The 25136-nt window shown below is 48.9% G+C and overlaps 1 protein-coding gene across 2 annotated transcripts; it reads right to left on the bottom strand.

Annotated features, from left to right (window-relative positions):
- Nucleotides 1–7276: 7276 nt before the first annotated feature.
- On the bottom strand, nucleotides 7277–21544 carry LOC141421759 (cytochrome P450 11B2, mitochondrial-like). 2 transcript variants are annotated; one of them, XM_074069321.1, is made up of 6 exons: nucleotides 20411–21543; nucleotides 9884–10075; nucleotides 9694–9796; nucleotides 8987–9065; nucleotides 8734–8901; nucleotides 7277–8430 (listed from the first exon to the last, which is right to left on the bottom strand). In XM_074069321.1, the coding sequence occupies exons 3-6, from the start codon at nucleotides 9723–9725 to the stop codon at nucleotides 8317–8319; spliced, it is 393 nt and encodes a 130-aa protein (XP_073925422.1). In that variant the 5' UTR covers nucleotides 9726–9796; nucleotides 9884–10075; nucleotides 20411–21543; the 3' UTR covers nucleotides 7277–8316. The 2 variants fall into 2 exon arrangements, with proteins under 2 accessions (XP_073925422.1, XP_073925423.1); XM_074069322.1 differs by lacking the exon at nucleotides 9884–10075 and having other exon boundaries at nucleotides 20411–21544.
- Between the last annotated feature and the right edge of the window lie 3592 nt (nucleotides 21545–25136).

Genomic DNA, 25136 nt, shown 5'->3' with positions numbered 1-25136 from the left:
TTCACAACCCAAATAAGGGCAGTAGAGTTGTACATAGTATGCCCAACTGGATGTCTCGCTGTCACCTTTTGGGCCTATATACTTGTCACTTAACCTGTAGGTCCTTTTCCAGGCTAGCTCCCCACAGTTGGCCTAAGGCCTGGTGTTTTTAGCTATTGCAAACACAGGTTTGTTGGGGTCATTAACCTGGGTGCAATTAATAAGCTTCCCAGTGCTTGCTCTTGCGGGCAGTAGATGGGGTTAAAGCAGATATACTGATCATCATGAAAGCACACTGAGTACGTGGTATGGTTGTGGGTGCATGACCCAACAATGGCATCTGCACAGGAATAAGAAGTATGAAAACCAGAGTTTTGGTAACAGCACTCCCCGCTCAGGTAGTGTGCATACACGAAAGCCTGGGGGTCCCCAGGTAGAGAGCTGGCCGAGATTACAAGAAGACTACATGGAAAGCATTCATCCTCAAAGGTGAGATGGGCAACTCCTCAAGCTTCTGCTGTGAGTAGACTAGTCAGCTTCTGGAGTGACTAGAGCAGTGCTGATGTCACATCACTCATGATCTCCTGTTTCTCCTGGGAAGCAGGGTCCTGCTGGGAAAGGGCCCAGGCATTCCAAAGTGTGATCTTGCACGGTGAGGCTGGATCAGGGATGCACTCCCACTGAGGGAAGCTGGCTTCACTCAGCTGTGGTGGATCCAAGGAATGATCTCTGCTGCTTTAAGTGCAGTGGGCGTGGACAAAACAACAACAAAAGGGCCTCTCCAGTGGGGCTTTACCAGTTGAATGTTCCATTCCTTTACCCAAACAGCATCCCCTGGTTTATAAGGGTGTGTGGGAGTTGTGAGGCTAACAGGGAATCTCTCTCTTACCCAGTCATTGATTTTTGAGAGAGTCAACGCAAGGGCCCACATCTGTTGTCTCAGGGTGAGGTCACCTGTTTTTTTAAGGTCCCCTGGCAGCCCCTTGACTGACGGGTGTGGATGTCTAAAAAGAATTTTAAAAGGGGAGAGACCTGTCCACTTGGTGGGGCCAGACCTAATCCTGAGCAAGGCTAGGGACAGTAATTGATCCCCTGTAGGTGGCTCTCCTGGCACAGTTTTCCCAACTGCAATTTTAGAGTCCTGTTCATTCGTTCTGCTTTCTCTGAACTCTGGGGGCAGTAGGCCATGTGTAGCTTTTAAATTATTTTTAATCTCTTAGCCACTATCTGTACCACCTCAGTCACAGAGGCTGGCCTATTGTCTGACCCATCAGACACACCCAATCAAGGGATGATTTTCTTTAACAAGCACCTGTCCACTTCTTGGGCTTTCTCAGTCTGAGTGGGGAATGCTTTTATCCATCCTGAGGAGGTGTAGACAAACACCAGCAAATATTGGGGGTTGTTTCTGGCACACAAACTGTACCTCGCACATACCATCTTACTTATGCTGGAGAGCTTGGGGACATAAAAATGCTGGGTCAATGTGGTCTCGAGAGCTGTCCACCCTGAGTGAGTGCCTTCATGGAACTGCTAGACAAATGTGGGAGCCAGTGACTCAGGTACGGCAATGCAGCCATCAGTAAACCACCATCCATCTAGTAGAAAATTTCCTCCTTCAGTCTCAAGCCATGCCTGTTTTTGTGAAGTATACCGTGGGTCCCATTCAGATAAGGGGCACGGGAACAAGGCAGCTGTCAGTGAGGCTGAGGTTTGTCCTTCTGTGAGGACCGCTCGCTTGGCTTGCCTATCAGCCTTTCAGTTTCCCTGAACAGCTGTTGTCTCCCTCTTCTGGTTCTCTCAGCAGGGCATGACCACTACTTGCTTAGGGGCCCATCCAGCTTTGTCCATGTTTAACACTTTTTCTCCTGAATTATAAGTCTGGACTAGCAGTGGTTGTGTTTTTAATGACAGTGTCCAGAGTCACTACTGCATATCCAGCAAAGTGTGTGTCTTTTCACACAAAGCTGTTGCCATCTGTGAAACACTCAATGTCCAGATGACTAACGGGCTGGTTGGTCAAGCCTGGCCAGCTGGAGAACAGCTCATCCATAATTTCTAAACAGTCATTCTCCAGTAGGCCTGAATTAACCTGTAATAGGGTAGCTGGGTTTAGAGTCTTAACAACCTCTAGCCAGTCACGCAGGTTTTCACGTAACATGCTTTGATATTTGATATTTGGGAGTTTGTTAACTAATAATTTTCTTTATATTTCATGAGAATCAAAACAGAGTGGGGAACTCAGACTGTGAGTTTTTGTCCCAAAGTAAGTTTGTCTGCTTCAGCCACCAAGACAGCAGTAGTTGCTAGGGTGCACAGGCAGGGCGGCCAGCCTCACAAAATTGCATCAAGTTGCTTTGATAAATCGGCCACTGGGTGGTGCTAGGAACCTAGCAGCTGGGTCAAGACTCCTACAGCTCTCAGTCTGTCATGTACATTTAGGAAGAAGGGCTTTATCACAGCTGGCAGGCCCAGAGCAGGGGCATTTGTGAGTGCCCTCTTAGTTTTTTAAGGCCTTTTTGTGTTTCTCTCCCCATACCATGAGTTCCCACTCTCCTTCCTTTGTGGCTTCATACAGGGGTTTTGCAGAGAGAGTAATTGGGAATCCAGATTCGGCAGAAACTGCAGCTCCTAGAAATTCTCTAATCTATATAGTGGCAGATAAGGGGGGCAGGGACTCCTTGGGGGCCCCTACTAATATGGGTTTTTCTGGCTTTTTACATGTTCCCTGTACTTGGAAGCTGCTGCTACCCTGGCTACCATAACCTTACATGCTTTCTTAGGTGGGGTGTTAGCCATGTGGGTTGACTGAGGAATGCATCCTGCCAGCAGTCAATTCCCCTATAATCACTTTAAAAATTCTATTTACCATGACTTTATCTAATGACCCCTCTGAGAGCCATCCTACACCAAAAGCAGGCCAGTTTATTTCACAGAAGGTCCTAAGCTTGCCAGGAGTCAGCCTGACTCCATAATCTCCATTAAATCCCCTCTTAAAGCTTTAGGTGGGTGTTCTCACTCTTAACCTCCTTCAATTCCTCCCATTTGCCAGGCATCTAGACAGAGATAAAGATGGAAGGGATGAGGGCTGTGGAGAGGAGGTAAGGGGTCCTCCTCTCAGGCACACAAGGGAAAACAATACCACTCGCTTCGCCCATTTCCAGCTGCTCCCCTTGTGGGGATTTAGGTGTCTCTTGGCTGTAATGAGTCCTTATAAGCCCCAAACAGGAGGCCCTATTAGGGCCCACTCTAGACCATATGAGTTCACCATGGACACGCAGATCAGGACTCCACACTTGCTTCATAACCAGGCTATGTCTCAGGCTCGCACTTTCACACACTCTTGCACAGTATAGTACTTTCACCCCACTCCCTCCTGAAAGACACAGTTTCACCCCCAAAAGGGGCAGTTACTAGGGTGTCTTTTGAGAGTTGATCAGACTTTGCTTCTGCCTTCTGCAGTAGGCCTGAATTTGAACCCATGTTCTTACCAGTCTGATGAGTGGGGCTCCTAGGTTGGTTCCCAAGCCTTTCCAGGTTCCTTTGTGCAACCAAACTTGTCTCCTCTGCTCGCCTGTAGAGAGGCTCCCTCCTGGGGATCAACATAGTCCGGTGGCACCTGGCAGGGGCAGCCCTCCAGGTGGGCTGGGGAGTTGAGACGGTGACAAGGAGGTGAAAACACCAACACCCAAATCCCAGCCAGGCCCCTAGAAATGTTGCAGGAGGGCTCAGATAGAGACTGAAAGGGCACCAAAGCTTTCAGGAAGCAAGTTTATTAAGTAAGCCAGCAGCAACTCAGTGGATGCATGTCCAAAGGCTGAGCCCCAGATCAAAGGGGGCTTGCCTTATATACCATTTAGAGCAGGTTACAGAAATGGGGGATACAGCTTGTCCCATACATAGTCACATACTATTTCATTGACTGTTTTAACCTCTGGGGTGAGGTGACCCTTCTCTGGTCTCCAGGTTAACAGTCCCCAGCTCTGGTTTTCCTTTGTTTTACTGTAGCACTCATTAATCTCTGTTTCCCCTCTCTGCCTTCCTGCCACACTCTCACACACATTGCAAGGCACTGTCTTTCTGGATGAATAGATGCAATTTCACTGGGTTCCCCATACACACAGCTGCTTTTAAATGTTTTAATTTCCTTTTAGTTATTCTTATTTCTTTCCATTTCCTCCCAGGCACTTGGAGGTCTGCATACTTTCTGAAGCACCATCATGTAGAAGTGCCCACCACTTTCAGTGACCTCCAATCTCACAGCCTAACTAGGCTTTATTTGCAGCAGCACTCACATTCAGACAAGACAGAACCCAGTCCTCAGACAAGTCAGGGTGTTGCAAGACATTGCTATTCCCTTCTGCTCATCCCAAGGGAGACGCTGGGAGTTGTCTGGTTTCTCCACACTCTACCGGGAAGATGGTCCAGAAAGGGGTACAAAATGCTATAGAATTTCCATATTGTGTGACAGTGGCCTTTTCTGGGTTATGCAGACATGTGGTTGCTGCAACTTCTTAACTGTTTATCAGAGTTCTTGGGAAATTATTTGCTCCATATATTGTTGTTTATTCAGTGTTTCCTCAGGAGCTTGTAACTCACCCCTCATGTTGACTCCACACTTGTCATTTCATTTAAAATTGTGTATGTGAAAACTATCATGGATACAAAGTTGGAACTGCACAAAGAAATACTCAGATGAGTGACAGAAGTGGTGTCACATCATCCTTTGTCACCATTGCACCTCTTACCCACACCCCATACTCCAGCAACCTCAATAGCTTTTCTTTGTGCTCCCTCTGATTCTTTTATTATCTGATTGTGATTTTTTCCCACACAAAAGGAACTCTGCACAGGTAATGTTTACATTTCATTTGTTCACAGAACGGTGTGTCATGAAAATCACTGTGAAGATCTTCAGGTGATGCCTTGCTTTTATGGCTCCACAGCTGTCCCTTGTGTACAACGGTATATTCATCCTACATAGCAACATTCAGGTGGCTTCCAGTATTCAGCAATGACAAACAATGCTGAGTGAATATCACTGTGTGTACCTTTTTTCACATTTCATTTTAAATCAGCTTGGAGTTTCCTAAGCGCTGCAGAGGAATGCAGAGTTTCCTTTCCCGTTTTGTCCCTGGTGCTAATGTTTAGATAATCATGGTGCCTTCATTAACACAAAGAAATTAACTTTAGTACAGCAATGTCAGCTAACCGCAGACATCTGCTTCCCACTCTGCTCCCTTGGTTTTGCAGTAGGCATTGATCCAGGTACTTCATCACATGGGGTCAATGTCTTTCCTTAGTCTCCTTTGACCTAGATCATTTCTTTCCTTATCTCTCATGACCTTGACGCTTAAATTCTGCTCAGGTGTTTTGTAGCATATCAATGGATTTGGGTTTACCTGATGGTTTCTCGTGACTAACCTGTAGTTGGAGGTCTTGGGGAAGAACACACAGAAGGTTATTTTCTGTTTGTGTTTCTTTGGTGTGAATTTCATGTTCATAGAGCTGTACCACTTTACCAGGTTTTTGATGTTTTTCTTTTCCTATATGTAAGGTGACTTTAATATTAAGGAATTTAACACTGTATTTGTATTTTAGAACTATTTTAGACCAATTCATCAGTTGTCTTTGCAATGCAATGCAGAAAACTTATTATGACATCAAATTTATCAAGTTTCCATTTTCTGGATTAAAAACACTTTCTCTACACTGAGATGTGTTAAACGTGGAAGTTTTCATGTCAAAGGACTCAGAATTTGAAGATTTGGAAATCTTAGCCAGTCCACATTGCAAACTATGAGACAGTGAGCTCCAGAGGGAATTCCCAGAACACAATCTGATAATCAGATTAAAATGGATCACCCAGATTTATTGTTCAAGGCAAGGGAAGAATGTACATGCAGGCATTTCAGAAGCCACTGTGACTGCCACAGCCATCACAAAGCCAGACTGCAAGGTTTTCAAATGAAGCTGGGCTCCAGTAGCTCACACTTATAATCTCAGCTTCTCAGGAAGCTGAGATCTGAAGGATCACAGTTCAAGGCCATCCCTTGGAAATAGTTCAGGACACCCTATCTCAACAAGTAACTGGGTGTGATAGCACACACTTGTTATCTCAGCTACTGAGTGAAGCATAAATTGGAGGACTGAGGTCCAGGCTGTCCCTGGACAACAGCCCTACCTGAAAAGTGCCAGGGCAAAAACGGATTGGGTCATGGCTCAAGTGGTAGAGCACCTAAGCAGGAAGCCCTGAGTTCAAACTACAGTGCAATTAAAAAGAAGATATTTTTCAAGGAGCCACGGAGCGTCCAGAGGTTCCCCCAGTGCCTTGGTACACACCACCTACTGCGGTTTCAGGGGTCTTTTGCTTGTGTTCTGGAGACTTGATGTTTCCCACCCAAGTGTGGGTCGAGCAGGCCCAGGTGTGTCCTGGGTTTCGGTGGCTACACTTCCAGGGGATGCTCCTGTGGGTCCATCTCCACTAGAGTACAGAGGGAAAAGCTGTGGGGCAGGGTTCTCACTGACCAGCCAGCAAAGATGAGATTCCCAGAGGGGCAGGTGCAGGTCCTAGGCAGAGGAATTCTGAGAAAGTAGTGCCCAGTGAAGAAACAAGACCCATGGGGGATTGGGTTTTAGGAGAACAGCAGCTTTGCAACTGCAGCTGTGAAAGCTGTGGCATGGCCTTTGCTGAGGACAGCCACAGGGCAAGGTGTCCTGGAACCATGGGGGCCCAACTCCTGTCCCAGGATGTCTGTAAGGCAGGACATGCCATCAGAGAATTTCTTGAACTGTAACATTTAACCTTGCTTAGTCTTTTGGTTTTCAGAGCAACTTAAGGCATGTTACTTCCTTCTTTCCCCTTGTCCTGGTTGAAAAGTGATCATCTATCACACACCTGTGCAGCCATTGAATTTTGGAAGCATGTAACTTGATGGATTTCCCAGGGCACAACGGGAACAGTTTGACTCAGGAAGCCTTGTACCTTGTGTCTCACCCATATCAGACGTGGGTGGTATTTGCTTGTTGCAAGCTAATCATCGATGTCATGATAAGAAGACAGTGGGGCAGTAAGAGGGTATCAGGTACAGGTGGCAGAGCCCTCATGAGGAACATTGGCGTCTGCATAAAAGAAGACCTGAGAGCTTCCTTGCCCTTTTTCACCATGTGAGGACATGGGGAGAAGGTCCCACCTTTAAGCCAGGGACTCAGTCCTTCTTTACCAGACACAGAACACACTATTGCTTTGATCGTGGACTTGCCAGTTTCCAGAAATGAATTTCTGTTCTTCAGAAGATACTGTTGTATGACATTTTATTAGAGCAGCTGGAAGGGACAGAGAGGAAGACAGTGTGTTGGCTGTGGTCCTAACCAGGGCACATCCTCTCCCTGAAGTTGTGGGCTGGAGCAAGGCCAGGGACCCAGGCGTACATTTTCTCTGTGGCATGAGGAAAACATGAGGGTGGATGGAAGCATGTCCTGATTGCCCACACAGGTGATGGCATATGTTATGTGCTCAAGTGTTGACCAGGGGACATATGTGAAGACTCTGCTGATAAGAGCCAGTTTTCAGTGATCCAAGCTTTTTTGTGCCCCACAGGCAACCTCCATCTCCTTTTAGCTTCTACCCCTCAGCACTGCTCTGGGGGCTGAACTCTGGTCACCCACTGGTCCTGCAACCCCAAGGTGATAGAGGCTGAGTCTTGTGGCAGACTCCACTTAGCTGTGGGATCAGCTCTGTCCAGACTCAGTTTTCTCATCTTGGAAAGGAGGATGGGTCAGGATGAGTCACCCCCAAGGCCTTTGCACTCTGATCTGCAGGGTCTCCCCCCATGATGGCGAATTGCAACAGCTTCTCATGTTTTGAGCAGCTTGGGAAGGAAGGCCACAGCAGGAGAGTCTCAACCTGGGCTCTCAATGCTGGGTCCCCTCTCACAATCTCAAACCACCTACTGATATTGTGGGAAATTGGAGAGGGAGAGGTTGCCATGGGTACATGATAGTGGACAGGAAGGCAAGGGTGGGGTCTGAGGGGCTGTGGAGGAAAACATGAGGAGGCTGGAGCAACTGCTGGGAGGGAAGGAGAAAGTGTCCCAGCAGAGACTACTTGCTGGAGAAGGAGCTGAGTGACACTGGGGACAAAGCCACCACCTGCCACCGAGGTCCTCCTAGGTCCTGGCCTGGCCTGGCAAACACTGACCAGGAGGGCTGCAGCTTTTCCATGTGTGCACAGGGCTTGCTGAAAGCAGTTCCTTGAGAGAGAAAGGGGCGGATGGCCTGGGGACAGGGTAGAGGGACGCGGGTCGACTGGCTGATGCCTTTGATGCAGAGGGGGCACTAGTGGACAGGACGTAAGGTGAGGAGGGGAAAGGAGGCGGGCATCAAAACGAAATGGTAGACCAAATTTAAATCCTTTTTGTGTAGTGTCTCCACGCTGAAGGATTTCAGCACCTGGGACAGAGACAAAGCTTCCGTTTGACCTCAGCAGGGCAGGGTGTTGACCCAAACTCCTCCCAAGGTGCTCACTGCTGCCACCATGCTGCCCGGAACAGCAGCGTATGGTTCTCTGCAGGCCTCGCCCTAAGGTGAAGAGCCTGAGGCCTCCCCATCAGAATTGGGCAATATTACGAATTCTCCGCCCAGGTCCCATCCTATTTGAAAAGGCCCCGGTCACCATGCAGGCCCCGCCCTACTCTGAGGCCCCGCCCCACTCTGAGGCCCCGCCCCCTCCAGACCCCGCCCCCTCGTGCTCACGTGACGCAGCAGCAGGGGAGTCTCTCTCTTTCCACTGTCGGGCGCACCCCAGACTGAGTGGTGGAAACGCAGCCTCCTGTCCAGCCAGCGCTGGGGACTGTAGCGCTCTGGCCTCGGGAACACGGCGGGGTTTCGGCCCATCGCATACAGATGAAACAGCACCAATGTCTGCAGCAGACGCGGAGGGAGGAGTCAGCTGCCTTGTGGGGCCATGTGCAATGTGGCTTCTGCCGGGGACTTGGGGTTCACTCACCCCAGCCGGGATATGGTAGTTCTGAAGCACCAAGTCTGACTGCTGCATTCTCTCCAGGAAGACACCAACGGGGTACAGCCTGCCAGTGGAACACAAAAGGGAGGGACCTCAGACAAGGCTGGCCCCTCCTGTCCTTTCTGCACCCTACTAAGTAGGACCTTCCTATGCCCCTCCACCCCCGGTTATGAGATGGGTTGCACTTCCTTGCACTGCCACTCAGCCGAACCTCTCCCATCCTGAGCAGCATAGGATGCTAAAATGGAGTCCCAGGGGAAGGGCAGAACCCCACCCTTCAGAGAGTGGAAGAGAGGGTGAGGGGCTATGGGTCCTGGCAAATGCCTCCTCAGCCCCATCTCTGTCTTTACCCCTTAGCGCAGAGGAGCCAGACCAGCTGGGGAGGGTCAGCTATCACCTACCGCAGGGTCTCTTTGACCCCTGTCTGTCTCATCTGTGTCCACCTCCCCCAGCCTCACACAGCCTGTCTGCCTTCCTAGTCCTGGGCTGTGCCTGCCCCAGAGTCTCCACTTCTCACTAGTAGCTGCGCTACAGTATCAGGTGACATCTCATTGTGGTATTGAGCATCTGTTTCTATACTTTGTGGCTACAGCTCTGTCTTTTGAGACATGCCGACTCAGGTCCCTTGCCCTTGTGTTAACCTGGTATTTGTTTTTCTGCTGTTGAGTTGGATATTAAGATGTGTGGTTTACCAGATATGTGCTTCTTGTATATTTTCTTCCATCCTTCAGGTTGTCTCTTCAGTCCATTGACAGGCTCTTTGGCTGTGCAGAAGATTTGTAGTCTGATGCATTTCTGTGTGTGGAATACAAAGGTGAATGAGTTGTTAGTCATGTGTTAGGTGGGAGGCTGTCCTTGATATTGTTTTTACTTGGACACTACCTGTGGTTTAAGGAGCCATGTGCAAGTGCCCAGGTGACAAGATGGGTGTGTCCCAAAGTTCCAGAGGTGAGGAGTTCAAGATCGAGGCGTCAGCAGTGTAGGTTTCTCTACCTGGATTGCAGGTGGCTGTCTTACCTGCGAGCCCAATGGCCATTTCTCTGTGCAGGTGACCTCCTGCTTTCTCCTTCTCTTCTGTAAGGACACTAGGATTAGGACTTCACGCATGGGATCTCCTTTACCCTTCATTGCCTCTTTAGAAGCGGTGTCTACGTATGAATTTGGAGAGGGCCACCACCAGTCCATTAAGTAAAACACACATGCAGATATTACTATGGAGGCATTGTTAGGTATGAATAAGATTTAAATCACCAGGCTTTGTGAAACATAAATCCTGCTCCATAGTGAGTGTGTGCCTCAGTCAAACTCTTAGGCCGAGGAAAGAAGGAGAAAAGCCAAGGGTCCCTGAGGTTGGAGGGTAACTGCTTCTGAGAGCTTTTCCATGGGGTCTGCAAAATCTACTTTCCTCTGGGTCTTCAGACACCCACCCTGCCCTGCACATTTTGAAATTTCCTGAACCCAAAATCACATAAACCAACCCTTAAAATAAATACCTGTATTCCTTCTTTTCTATATATCTACCTAGTATTGGCTCAATTTTTCTTGGGACCCCATTATATTAAGGATACACTGACGGAATCACTGGGAGATAAAGAAAGGTTTTAAATATTAACTAGAGTTCTAAATGCTGCATTTTTGTAACAGATGAAAAAAATGGGGACAAAAAATTCCAATAATGAGAAAGTCAAGACCGAGCAGCATGTATGGAACACTCCCTCCTACAGAATCAGATACACATTCTTCCTAAAGGTGTGCCCAACGGAGTCCCAGAAAAACCACAGGCCAGAAAACAAGTCTCAGTGCATCTGAGAATGCTAAAATCACACAAGGCTCTTCTCCTGACACAAGGGAGATAAAGATAGAAGTCAAAAACACAAGGAAAATGGGAAATTGACAGATGCAAGGAATTTAACAACACATATTTAGAAGTAAAGGGAGAAAGTAGAAACTACCATGGAGCAAAACAAAATTACAACAGGACATACCGCATTTGTCGGAAGCCAGAAGAGCAGTGCTGAAGGGACATTTACAGCTGTAAGCATATGTAGGTATATATTGGTGGCACTGGGCTTTGAACTCATGGCCCTGCTCTCGCTAGCCAGGAGCTCTACCACATGAACCCCAGCCCCTCTTCTTTAGTTATTTTGGGTCTCACTTTTATGCCCTGATCATCCTGGACCTTGGTCCTCTTATTTAGTTTTCCTCCACAGCTGCAATAACAAGCTTGTGCCACCACATCCACCTTTTTTATTGGTTGATAGGTGTTCTCACAAATCTGCCCAGGCTGGCCTCAAACTGCCGTTCTCTTGGGTAGCTGGAATTTCAGGCAGGAACCATGAGCTCTGCTAATGATCTTTTTTGATGTGTTGTTTGGCTCGATTTGCTGAACATTTTTGCATCATGGTTCATCAGGGTTTCGGGCTCTAGTTTTCTTTTCTTGTGCCCTTGTGTACTTTTGGTATCAGAGTAATTCTTGCTACATAGAATGAAACTTCATAAGATGAGTTTGGAAGAGTTTCCTTGCTTTAAATTCATTGTAGTATTTCGAGAAATATTAGTGTTAGTTCTTCTTCAAAGGTTTCGAAATGGAGTCCTGGGCTTTGTTTTGTTGGGAGACTTTTCTTACTGATTCTATGTCATTCTATATATTGTTCTTTTGCGCTTTGGTATGATCTTGGAATTAGATTTCTTTTGATCATATGTGGTACATGAATTTTTCCATTTCTAGGATTTGGCAGGAACACAAAGAACTTATCCATTTCTTCTAGGTTTTGCAATTCGTTGGCATATCGTTTTTCACAAAGGTCTATAATGACCCTTGTATTTCAGGAGTATCACTTGCAACATATCCCATTTCATCGCCTGTTTTATTTATTAGGGTCCCCTCTCTTTTTTTCTTTAGTCTAGCCCAGGGTTTGTCAGTTTTATTTTCTTGTTAAACTCTTTCTTCCATTAATCTTTTGTATTGATATTTTAGCCTTCATTTCACTTATTTCTGCTGTGAACATTGCTATTTCTTCCTTCTTTTAGTTTTGGGTTCTCGTTTTTCTAGGTGTTGAGATGCATCATCAGTTTGTCTATTTGAAACCTATCTTTTCATGCAGGTGCTTATTGGCATAAATTTCCGTCCGTATGCTGAATGTGAGGCATCCCATAATGCTCTGTTCTACCAAGGGAAGCGGCAGGGTGGGCTGGGAAGGAGACAGAGAGGGGAGGGCAGGGCCTCCAGTGAAGAGAAGCTTGACACCAGGTTCATTTGTGGTGCTGATGCCCCCAAGGCAGAGACTGGAGTGCGGTCTGATGCAGGGCTGGGCATTGATCTGAGGCTGACCCAGGCAGGTGAGCAGCCTCTGAAGCCCTCACTGGGCGGGGCCAGCCGAGGGGGCGGAGGGCGGGGCCCGCGGTGGGGGCGGGGCTCGCGGTAGGGGCGGGGCTCGCGGTGGGGGCGGGGCCCGCGGCAGGGGCGGGGCCCGCAGGAGGGGCGGGGCTCGGAGCGGGAGGAGCGGGCCGAGCCTAGACACGCCCAGCCTGGTTGCCTAGGCGGTGGGCACGAGGCTGCGACTGCGCAGTGAGGACGTCCAGCCCGTGAGGCGATGGAGGGCTTTGCCCTTGTGCCTCACTGCTGGAAGCTGTCCTGACATGATGCCGGCATAAGTGCCGAGTGCCCTCATGGGCAGTTCGAACATTCAGGCCGTGAACAGCACAGACGTTCATTAAAGGCGGCCGTTTACATCAGCTACGCTACATTCAGAGCCCAGACTCGTAGTCGACTGTGAAAAAGGAAGAACGCGCGTGCTGCCCCAGGCTGAGGGGAGAAAGCACGCGGCATGGCTTCGGATGGGCCTGTGTCCATCGGGGAAAGCACACTGAGAAGTGACTAACGGCGGTGGAGGCCTCTTGTGCCTGAACCCTGTCGCCTGCTGTCGCCCAGCGCTGCTGTGCCGGGTGCGTCCGCGCAGGGCGCTCTGGGGACAGCAGGCCCTGACTCCCCGATGATGGGGGCAGATGAGAGTGGGGCCCTGGGGTCCCGGCCCGCGCCCCCGTCTGCCCGACTGGGCGACCCCGGAGGGCTGGGCATGCTGGGGAATGTTCCAGAAGGAGCGCGGTGACGCTCGGGAGGGCGGGGCAGAGAGCGTGGCGGCGACAGCACGACGCTGCAGGTGGGCGCCGGCCTCCTGGCCCTGCTGGGGTCCCGGACGGCGGAGGCACAGGCTCCATGGGACGGAAGGGGTTGGGGGACCCGACGGGTGGGGACATCGAGGTCTTGGGGTCGGGGGAGCCGCCCTTGGGCCCCGGCGCCCCGCAGGCCGAACTGACCCGCTGCTCCTTGGCAGGGCCTGGCACGCGCTGGACATGGCGCTGCTGCTGGCGCTCCTCCTGGCCTTGGGCCTGCCCCAGGTGCACATGGCCAACAGGACCAGAAGGCAGGGTACGTCCCCGGCGGGGGCCGTGGCGGGGGCGGGCGGGTTCGCGTCCACCCCGGCCATCGCCACGCGGATGTGGCGGGCAGCGCAGGAGTCCGGCGGCTTGGGAGGACGCGCGGGGCGGGGGTGGACGTGCGCAGAGGGGCCGCAGGACGGGCGAGCTCAGTGACCAGGTGACACACCTGGGGGGCGAGAGAGCCCCGGAGCTCGGTCGAAGAGCTCAGGAGGCTGAGGCCGTTCACGGCCGGCCTGGGCCACACTGGGACACCGATCTAAGGAGAAAGCTCGCTGGCTTTGAGGTGACCTGGACGGTGGAGCTCCGTCTGTCTGGAGTGGGATGTGAGACTCTGCTTCTTCCAGACTCAAGGCTGCAGTGCCACGTTTGTGAGATCGAGAACAGCTTTGAATGCACAGGTGCACAGGACTGCCGGCAGGACGAGAAGTACTGCACGGTTGTTGCCATGAGTAAGTGTCTCTGTTCACACAGGGCGGGCACGGGAGCCTCAGCAGGGCAGCAATCGCTTTGGGCAATTAGGACCTGTGTAGTTCGCCTCAGTGGAGAATAACTTCTGGAAAGTGACCTTTAAAAACAACAAAAAACGAGGCCAGGTGTATTGATCTGTAAGCCCAGTTACTCAGGAGGCAGAGATCAGAAGAGCTGCTGTTCGTGGCCAGCCCACACAAAAAGTTAACCAGATCCCCTCTTGACCAACAAGCTGGGCATGGTGACATGTGCCTGTAATCCCAGCTACATAGGAATCACAGGTGGTAGGAGCTCAGTTTGAGGCAAACACATGAGAGCCTATGTGAAAAGTAACTAAAGCAAAACAAGGAAGGGCTGGAAGTACGGCACAAGTAGCAGAGCACCTGCCTAGTCCTGAGTTCAAACCCCATGACTCCCCTCCCCCTAGGAAAAAAAAGTTAAAGAAAGGCCTGAGAGGCCAAGAATGCGACAGGAGAGGAAGGCCCTAGCACTGGGCAGGGTGTGCACACCAGCAGTTGGGGTATTGGAAGAAAATACAGATTTACTCTTTCCAATAAAAAATAAGTTTAAATGTCACATGCCTCACTGAGAATAGTGTCTTGATAGATTTCGTAGGAGATTTATCAGAGTAGGGACACAGGCTTCAAGTATGCTCTGGAAGAAGTGTTTCCAGATCAACTGCACTGTTGTCCACTGCGATTCACCCGGAGGATCTGGGTGCATGGGGAGATCAAAGAGTAGTCAGGAGAGCCACGACATCATGACCGCCATGGTATTTTTTTTAAAGGCTGAGAATTCAAATTCAGTTTGCCAGTCACTCCCTGGTGCCTCTGTGTTCCAGGAAGTGTGTGTGATGCTCAAGAATTGGGACTCAGTTCAATCCACATGAACTTTATTCATTCATATCAAAAAATGATTCACACAACAAGGGATAAGATGAGGTGAGGTACCAGGCTCAGCTCCCCCCCCCACCCCAGAGCTGTGCCAAGCCTCCTGAGGGGCCAGCACCAGTCCCAGGGCAAGTGTCAGGGTGACCAGTAGGCACATGCTGCCTGGGTCTGTCTGAGGTCACAAAGGCTTGCGCCAACCTTGTTTAAGAAGCAGAGGCACAAGGAGCCTGCGTTCCCCAGAGCATGTGGACAGGCCAGGACTGGAACACCCGATGGCCACATAACACACAGGCTCACACCCTGCCCAAATCAGCTGTGGACACAGGGCCTGACCCTCTTCCTCCTGGGTGGTGGCTTCTGCCTCCCACCCTTCAAGATGCCTTGTTTGAGTGTGGGCCTGACAAGGCACCAAAGAGTGTAGGTTTCACAGGCAGACAGAAAAGTGTTGGTGTTGGGGCTTTGAACTCTTGCGATTTTCTTCTGTCTTTCTTTCCTATTAGAAATACTCCCACGCTTCTACATGGTTTCGAAGCAATGCATCCGGTTTTGTCCAATAATTGAGGTCCCTGGCCCTGCACCACCCAAGACCTTTTTACTGGAGAGTCCCTTACCCTTCTTATATGCAAGGTGCTGTAAAGAGAACTTATGCAATAATTTGGGGCCACCCAGCAAAGCAATAGAATCGTTCCGAGAGCAGGCTGGGAGAGCTGGTGAGAGGAGACATAGCCACTCTGTGCTGACCATCCTCTCAGTGCTCAACGCTGCAGCCTTCACTGGCCTCGGCCTGCAGTGATCCACAGAAGGTCTGGGCTGTGCTTTGTGGGGCTTGAACTCATTGTAGACTGTTGGAACCTGTTAATTAAATTTGTTTTCCATTGATTGTCTCTTGGTCTGACTCCATGGGGCCTTAGGGAGGGGAGGGGGCTGAGCCCAGCGGCTCTCGTCCCCAAATCTCCCCAGCTTGATGACAGCATGTGCCGACTTCCAGCCTCAGTTTTGTTGACCATGTCTCTGGAATCAAGCCTTAGGATCTTGAGTGCTGACAACCACTCCCTTCCTCTACTCCTCGTTTCCTCTGCACTGATGGGGAGAGAGCCCACATCCCACACACGAAGAGGATGTGCTCTGTGCTTCTGACCTTCAGGGGACCTGGGATCAGTGGGAGAGGCTGAATGAGATGGGTAAATATCCCTCGAGTGAAAGATGCCTGGCACAGGTACACGGATTTGTGAATTTTCCCCATGTATTTATTTGTCCAACATCTGACCCAGGTGGACAGCAGCACGTATACTTCCTCCTTATTTGAAGTGAACTGCAGCCACTTCAAGGTTCCAAGTAAAGGAGAACTTCTGCTCACTCCTATGTCAGGCCAGCACGCACCCACACACCCCTTTCTTGTCTCCCTTCTGGTCTGACACCGGGAGTCTGCTGGGTGGGGAGGCCAGGGGAACTTTCCAGAAGAGTTTCTGCGCTGTTCCTGAGGCATGGAGAACAAGGCCATCCTTGTCACATTCAACCTTCCAAACATGAGACCAAAGTCCATTCTGGGGGCTAGGAGAAGGCAGGGTCCCTAAGGACTGGTCACCATCTCCAGGACTGGAGACCTCCAGCCTGCACTTCCCTTTGCCTGTCACAGGGTCTGAGTTCACACACTGCCCTTGGCACCCACACCAGCAACAGCAGACAAGGTGCTCCCAGCTCAAGTCCTGGGCTGGGGCTTGAGGGCACTACTTTCATTAGGAAAAGGTGGTACCTCACTCAGGAGTAAGTGGGGAAGGTGAGCCTGGGAGCATTGCCATGGCAACCTGACAGCCCTTCAAACAGAAGATGTAATCTGCAGTGGAAAATAACCAAAGGTCAAGAAATGTAAATAAGGTAAAGTCCAAAATTTGGAATGGTGGGCCTTGGGCAACAGGAAGAGCACTTTCCGTGACTCGATGATGGCTGCGATTATACCAGAGCATTGCAGGATGAGGAGTTAGAACAAATCAAGGAATACCCTGTTGCCAGCGTTAGCTATTCTTTCTAGAAGGCCCACAGTGGAATGAGGGAGATGCAGAGGGTAGTGCCTAGGGAAGGTTGGGGGACAGAGTGGGCACTGCATTATGGTTATGAAAACTCAGTCAAGAACAAGGGCTTGAATGATATGAGTGTAAAATGGGGGAATTGGGGACCAGAAGCAGGTAAAAGGTGAAAGGAGGGTGAAGGGGGCTGAATATGATCAAAGTGCTTGATGGGCATGTAGAAAACAGAATAATGAAACCTGCTTAGAAGGGCGAGAGAGGGTAACAGAGAATAGGCATAAATTTGACCAGTTCATTGCATGCATGAATGGAAGTATCACAGTGAAACACTTTGTACAATTAATACACACTGACAAAGAAGAGAAGAGAAAAGAGCAAGGACTTGAGCTCTGACAATTCGTGAGGGCCCCGCCCAGGTGGGATGGCGTGGATGCGTGTCCAAGGGTAGATGCTGGCACGAAGGATAGTCACTTCCTCCTGTCAACCTGGCAGTGCAACACACAGGCATACACAGACAGAGCCTGTGTGGGAAGGGGCCAGGAAGCTGAAAGAATCCGTTCCTGACAGTCGTGTTTCTCTGTGGTACATCTCACAACAAGAGTTCAAATAAGGTTTGAGTGGCAAGACAGCACCCTGGGAGGTCCTTAAGGCAAGGGAGAAGGAAAGTGGTGGAGCAGACACGGGTAGTCCAGCGGTGTGGAGGTCAGGGCTGAGACGGCATGAGACGCTGGCAGGAGCTAGCCAGTAACTGGACACGGTCACATCCTGAAGCGGGTAGCTGCCCTGAGGATGATTGGTTTTTCCTGCTCTCTAGGGCCATGCGGGGGACAAGAGATATGGCACTCGATCTCCATTAAGATGGGAAGCTAAAGTAAAACAGCCATGAGGATTTTAGAAGGAGATATGCCTTGAATTAAAAACCAAACTAGGGGAGAAGTCAACCTGATCTCAAGGAACCTGGTCTCAGGGCTGACTGTGCCATGAAGACATTTCTGAGAGGATCTAGAAGTGGCTTTGTGTGGCACTACTGGTTCAATCCAGGAAACGCTGGGACAAGATAAAGTAAGAGCAATGAGTTGGAGACAGAGGAGAGACCTTTCTGAAGGAACAGACCCTCAGCCTGGAGAGCCCAGGCCCCTCGCAACACATTAGGATTTGAAATTAAAATGGATGCAGTTTAGGAAATCTATTTGCACGATCAGCACTTCCACATTCCACAAAGCTCCCAACATAACTGGACATGGTCACATCCTGAAGCGGGTAGCTGCCCTGAGGATGATTGGTTTTTCCTGCTCTCTAGGGCCATGCGGGGGACAAGAGATATGGCACTCGATCTCCATTAAGATCGAGTCTCAAAGGCTGGCCTTTCGTTACCTTGCAGTCTGACTTCTGTTGTACATCTTTTCTTAGTGTTTGTTTTCCCTTCATGAGAAGCCAAGAAATAAAATGAGATGAAAAGTGAGGTTTGTGAAAAGCACAACACATTCTGTTTTAATGCACACATGGAAGTCAATATGCAAACGCAGATGACATTCAGGACCATTGCTTCTGGATTTTGTGCAGCGAGGATAGCTTGGTTTTATGCAAGCTGTTTAGAGTGAGGCTAGAGGCTGGGCTCCACAGAACTGGGGAACCAGGTCAGTTCCTCCCCAATCTAACGAGGTCACTCAGGACACCTATGAGTAGTATATTTAGAGCAAACAGGCATGTATTATTTTCCATTTTTCCATCAGCATTGACCAAGTGATTGAAAAAGACACTTTTAACATAACAATAATTTTGTTTTATAAACCAAGAAATTATGTATTTTCATCATCTAACATCACAACATAAGTTATTGCCCAAAGCTATAATGTCATATTTAGAAAAGTTGTACTTACTGAGTAGACTGATAACATTTCAAAAATAATTTTATTTTCTCCAAAATGGCTTTACGTCCAGTGCTGCATAAGTATATAGATTAACATTTTCCTAACTTCATATGTTCACAAACTGACTCCATTTCATTTTACTTTTTAATTTTTTGGGGCATTCATTAAATCCCATTGTGTGTGAAGTATATTAAACACATAAACAAATGATCAAACTGCCTTTCACAGTCTAAGGCAGCACTTAAACTCTCAACCTACATTTTTAGATGGCTTGTATAAAAAACCTAAAAGTAGTATTTGTTATTTTGCTGTAAGTTGGATGCTATTCAGGTATTTCTTAAATATTAATGAACTTTGGGGTACCATTCCTTCCTTCAAAGTGAATGTAAGTGCACCTTGATGTTTAAACAATTTGTAAACTTTTTGGTGCTTATGTGCTAAATCACATTCAGTATGTATATTTTGACATTTAAAATACTTCCCTTGATTCAGTAAATTAAAAGAATTCCTATTTACAGTTTTAGGGTTTGTAAAAACAAATGTTGCAGGGTTTTAGTAATGACAATTAATACTCTTGGTTTTACATTGTGAGTTATTTTGCATTGTTTGGCAACGTATATACCTACGGAACTTCTCATTAAGGTTAAACATTTATTGCACTGCTGAATGTGCAGAAAATGATGTCGTTCCTGTGGGTAAACACAAGAATGTCCTCTGGATATGTCTTACCATGTGTAGAAATTGCTCATCTTGAGGGCAGACATCCCTTTGATTTTAAAGACTGTAAAAAGGTGGCTTTTACAGGTGTGTAAAATGTCAGAAGAAAGGATAAGGATGGGTTATGTAACTGTTTTGGTGAAGTTTATTTCTGTCTGAACTCTGTCTTATATAGACTGTGCCAACTTAACTTTGGAAGCCATAATTTTACTAAATTTTATTTTCAGATGTTGTTAAAGTCAAACTTATAAGTGAGCAATTCTCGTTTAATGTTGAGAATTTTATTAAAATCAGAACTTTAACACTGACAGTTTTAAATGGTGCACAAGGGCTTGTGGATGCATATATTTATTTGTAATCCAAGATGTTTTCCTAGAATAAGTGTGTTACTTGTGAATGTTAAAACAGGAGGAAAGAAGTAGAAAATAAGTGCTAGTTGAGAAATGAAGAAAAACTGAGCCAGTAGAAAAAAGGAGCGAACGCGACCAACAGTATTTTAAGAGAAGATAACATTTTTCCAAAGCTGATTAAGGATATCAGCTCACAGACTTGGAAAACTAAAAAACTGAAGAACAGGCGAAAAGGAAAATTGTACCTGGGTAAAACTGCTGAAGACCAAAAGTAAAGAGAAAATCGTAAAAGTCGCCAGGGAGAAGATGGCCACCAGTCTCACGGGGGCAACAAGCCCAGCACTGAGCTCCAAGAGAGAACACAGGCGATGGCCGTGGATGACGGGGCCACGCTGCTGGAAGAAAGGACATCTTGACCGGTGCGCGGCTCACTTAACGCGAGGACCTGGTCACCGCGCAGGACCCAGGCGGCGGCCATCCCAGGGGCAGGCACGCTTCTGAGCGACACAGACGGAAAGCCGACCGACGGACACCCAGCCCGCAAGGGAAGGTCCAGCCCGGCCCGCATCGAGCTGAACAAGCACTCGGCTCGCGCTCTGCAAGGCCACGATGAGCTCTGGCTGGGGTCACACGGCGCCAAGTAACAAACCTGGGGCCCAGGGTCGGGGCGCAGACCCTCAGGAGGGGTCAGGTGGAGCTGAGCTCGAAGGACCCACGGTGGGCGCTGACAGTCGGAGCCAAAGCCCCGCGATGCTGCAAGGGATGAAGGAGCAGGTTGGGCTCAGGGCTCAGGGGCCCAGGCTGGGGGCGTATCCTCAGGAGGGACCGAGGCGTGGGGTCTGGGCTGGACGGGCCACGGGGTGCAGACCCTGAGGGGTGTCGCTAGCTGCGGCCTGGGTCTGACGCTCACGGTGAAGCCCAGTCCAGACAGACCGGAACCTTCAAGCCGGCTTCAGCTGTGTTCAGAGAAAAGCCCTTCCGGCCCAGGAGAGGTGAGGGACCGGAAGTGGCAGGTAAGAGACAGGAAGCGGACCGGAAGGAGCTGTGTCGTTCCGCCCAGGGCTCTCCCGCCTGCGCTGGCGCCCCTGGCGGCGCCTCCTGGCATGGCAGTGGGATGGGTACCTGAAGAGTATGCAGAGCGTGGTTCTACTAGGACAGAGGAGCAGGGGAGTCGACTCAGGGTGTGACAAAAGAAGTGTGGTCGTTTCTGCTATCAAAGGGGGTGCTTAGCAAGAAGCGTCATAGTGATGGAAGGCCTTTCACAACTGCAGAAGAGTAAATCCGACAGGTAGATATAATTGCAAATTTGTGTATTATCTATTAACGTACCCTCAAAATATATAAAGCAAACGTTACCAGAAATAAAAGTTAAACATACTTACTTTGGTATATAATACAGTGAATCCGCAAATTATTTGAGCATCACGAGCATCTTGGCTTACTCACATATATAGAGCACCATATCCAGCAACTTAAAACCGCAGTGTTTCCAAGCGTGATGGAAAATCCATCTGCTCTTTATCCACTTGCTGGGAATACAGCACATCTCAGCGACTTCAGCGGATTGAAATCATCTACAGGGTATTTTTGACCACAGAGCAATTAAATACAAAAATAAACAGAATTAAAATAATCCCAAGTGTTTGGAAGTTAAGCAATAATTCTGTAAATAATCTAAGACTAAAGAAACACAATGGGAATTGGAAAATATATTAAATAATAGTGTGTGTGACATTATTTCCTGTGGTGTAGTGCTAAAGTCAACGCTTAAGAGAAACTCATGATCTCAAGTCATATACTAATGGGAAAAATCTGAAATTAGAAATCTGAGTATCTATCTATATAAAGAAATTACAGTAAAAATGGCAAACTCAAAGAAAGAAGAAACAAAAACTGATGACACAGAAAGTTCACAAAAGAAACAACCAAACTGAAAGCCATTTCTTTGACAAAATGAATAAAAATCATAAATCTCCATGAACTTCTAGAGTGATTATGACTAAGAGCTAATCCACAAATGACCAATTTCAGAAATTAAAAATATGGCTTTGGCATGAAGAAGACATTAAAAGATGCCATGCAGGGTTTGGCAAAGATTCGATCCATAAAAGGGATAGTTGACTATTGGGATTTCACCAAATTCAAACATTTGCTCTGCTACAAGCTCCATTGAGAGTGGAAAAGCAAACTACAGACTTGGGGAAAACAATTTCAGGCCACATCTGGCAAAGAAGTATTGTGTGAAATACATAAAGAACTCAAAATTTAACAGCACAAAGAAACCAATTAGAAAATGTGCCTCAATATGAACGAGACAGTTTGTGAGCAAGCAGATACAGAGGGACAAATAAGCACATGAAAAAAGTGTTACCCTGCGGAAATGCAGACCGAAGTCACACAAGGTGTCACTACATTCCTATGAAAATGGCTAAAATAAAAAAATAGTGACAAGACCAAGTGCTGACAAATTTGCAAGGAACTGGACATTCCTCTTACTTTTTCACTGCAGAAATTGCTGGTGAAAATGTAGAATGAGGCAGCCACAATGTGAAACAGTTTGCCAGGTTTTTATACAACTACACACGAGCCAGGAGTGGTGGCGCACAGCTGTAATCCCAGTACTAGAGTGCCTGAGGCAAGAGAATGGCGAGTCTGAGGCCAGCCCGGGCTACACAAAAACTGTGCATGAAGTGTGTACAGCAGTTTTATGGGAAATAAATTTCCCCAACTGGAAACCACCCAGACACCCTTCCAAACTGTCACGTACCATAGAAGCCCATTCAGTAGAGTGCAGACAATCCTCCAGCTCCTACGGTGGCCCCAGTGACACCCTACCTGCCCCTTCCAGCAAGGTGGCAGTACCATCCTGCTGGCGTAGGGCCTCCAGCACACTTTCCACCTCTAATCAGGAGCTGATGGAACAGTGTGGGTGAGTGGAGGTGGAATCCCAGCTCTAGGAGCTGTGGGGTTTGCCTCCAGCTGCCCAAGCCCCACCATCTCTCTACTTCTCTCCTCCCTTTGCTTCTCTCTCACTTCCTCACTCAACCCTCTGTCCATCCCTCTCTTTCCTCTGCCCCTCGTCCAGCTCTGCCTGCTTCCATCTCTCCCACTGGCACCACAATTGCCTGGCACTGGCCCATCATGCCAGTTGACATATTTACAATATTTCCAAACATTTTTGTGAGACTTTGTTGAAGTCATTATTATATCAGCCTACTACTAAATCAATCACATTAAAGCCAAGGTAATTAAACTCAAGACACAGCAGTTTGGATTATTTGACCCCCTTTTCTATTGCCCATCTCGGGAGGCCCTTTGTGGTTGGGGTCTGGAGGCTATGTTGGGGGTGGGGAGGACCGAGCTACTGAGCCTCCCCACGATTTTCAGCGGTGGCACTGTGACGCCATGACGCCCATCATGGAACTGTGCAGACGCTGAAATCCGGTCTGACACAGAGCTTCAGCGATCATCCAGACTTAAGAAGGCGACAAAAATGTCAGCAGTGAAGAAACATGCCGCCTGTAACTGCTACACCAGCACAAAACGCGAAGCCTTCTGTCCAGTTCAAAGAACTCACTTACATCGCTGTGGACAGCGATGGCCTATCATCCTTGTCATTTCACTTCCTCCTGCTCCCTGGTGTGAATGGAAATACCAGTCAGCATTTGCTCCAGAGCTTCCGCTTCCCTATGGGGATGAGAACCACCAGTGACGACTCGGTGAGCATCCCTCGGCCATGTGGGATTACGGCACAGAGCGTTGCTACGCGATCATTTCTAAGCTGTGCGCTACATGTCATTTATACAAGTCACACCTGTAATTACCGTAGGTGTAAGGAAATGCCCAAGGCCATCTACTCTATAAAGAAAAGAGGATCATTTTGGCTGAAGACTCTGGAGGGTCCAGGGCATGGCACTGGCTTCTGCTCTGCTCTGGTGAGGACCTCGTGGTCGATGACATCTTGTGTTGTGAGAGTGCATGAGAGAGGAAGGGTTTGCATGGCAAAAAGCCAGAGAGATGCAGGAATCACACTTGCTCTTTTACCACAGCCAACACTTGGGAGCACTAAACAGCATTCCATGAGAATTTCCTTAATCTCTTCTGAGGGCATCATCTCAACGATCTAACTACCTCCCACCTCTGAAGATTCTGCCTCCTGTAAACATCACCACGTGTGAATCCTCTGCACACAGAGAGGGTTTGCCTCCAGCCTGGGGCTCCACAGCTTCCCAGAGCCCCCACAACTCCTGGAATGCTCACTGTGTCCATTGTGGTGTCTGCTGCAGGGGCTGAGTTTGGAAGCTGACCCTGAGACACAGTGTCACATAGTTTGTGCAGGAGGAAAGGACACATGCAAGGAGACAAGGCAGTGGTGAGCTGTCACCACTGCAGACCAGAGGCTCCATCCCCAAGGAACCCTGAAGCTCTGACTCATCCCACCTGGGGAGAAGTGGGACGGGGCTGTGTCCTTGCCAACCTGGCATAACTGTTGGGGAGTCAGGGACTCTGGGAACATAGATTTCCTGGTGTTTCTGGTATGCCTAAATTGAAGACAATGGAACTCAGGCCAATACCAAGCCCCAGACAAAGACATGAAACCATCAGCACTGGGAACAGAGCATGGACACATGGTGGTGAAGCAAGGGTACAAAGGCATTTGCTGTCTTTCTGAGCTGCATGGGCTCCTCTCAGGTGTTGGCCACGCTGGGCTCCAAGCTAAAGATGACAGTGCCTTAGGCAGTGGGCACAAGGCCTCCTCTGGGAGGACACAGCCAGGTGTTTCCTATCCTCTGAGCCCAGAGATACTCATCGGTAGGATCCTAGGCTGCCTTCCACTTCTGTATGGGAGTCATTCCCCGTCACCGTGGTCTGCACTTTTGTTACCTGCAGGCCCCCATACCCCCAGGCTGTGCCCTTCCTGTAAGAACCACCAGCCTCTGGATCCCAAACAAGGCCACTGCGGCCAATGCTGGGTGCAGCCCCTACCGTTGGGAAATAAATCAGACAGCAGACATCTGCTGGTTCGCCAGCGTGGTGGGTGTCATGATGTGAGCTCCGTCATAGGCACCCAGGTGTGCCAGAGCCCATGAGCTGCACAGCAGCCTTCCTCAGAGGCAGGTGAAGTCGTCCCCATCTGGGGGAGGCAGGTAAGCTCTGAGGGAGAAGCCCCGACAACCTTGGTGCTGAGTGCGCAAGTGTGCATTTGTATTCACGTTGTGTGCATGCGTGTTCGTGTGTGTGTGGATGTATTTGAGTGTGAAGACATCTGTGTAAATGCACACGCGTATATGTATTTATGTGCAAATGAGTGTGCTGGTGTGTGTGAGCATGTGATACTGTCTGTGACAACCAGCGTGTGTCATGTGTGAAGATGT

This window comes from Castor canadensis, chromosome 3 (assembly GCF_047511655.1).
Source record: "Castor canadensis chromosome 3, mCasCan1.hap1v2, whole genome shotgun sequence".
Lineage (NCBI taxonomy): Eukaryota > Metazoa > Chordata > Mammalia > Rodentia > Castoridae > Castor > Castor canadensis.
Note: the sequence above shows the minus strand (reverse complement) of the source record. Positions and strands in the feature narration are given on the sequence as shown.

Coding starts and splice junctions, on each gene's coding strand:
- LOC141421759 (XM_074069322.1), bottom strand. CDS start 9,725: ATGGAAGAAAATATACAAGAAGCACATATCTG. Junction 9,066..9,693: donor ATACAAGAAGCACATATCTG/GTAAACCACACA, acceptor TTCCACTGGCAG/GCTGTACCCCGTTGGTGTCT. Junction 8,902..8,986: donor ACTACCATATCCCGGCTGGG/GTGAGTGAACCC, acceptor CGTCTGCTGCAG/ACATTGGTGCTGTTTCATCT.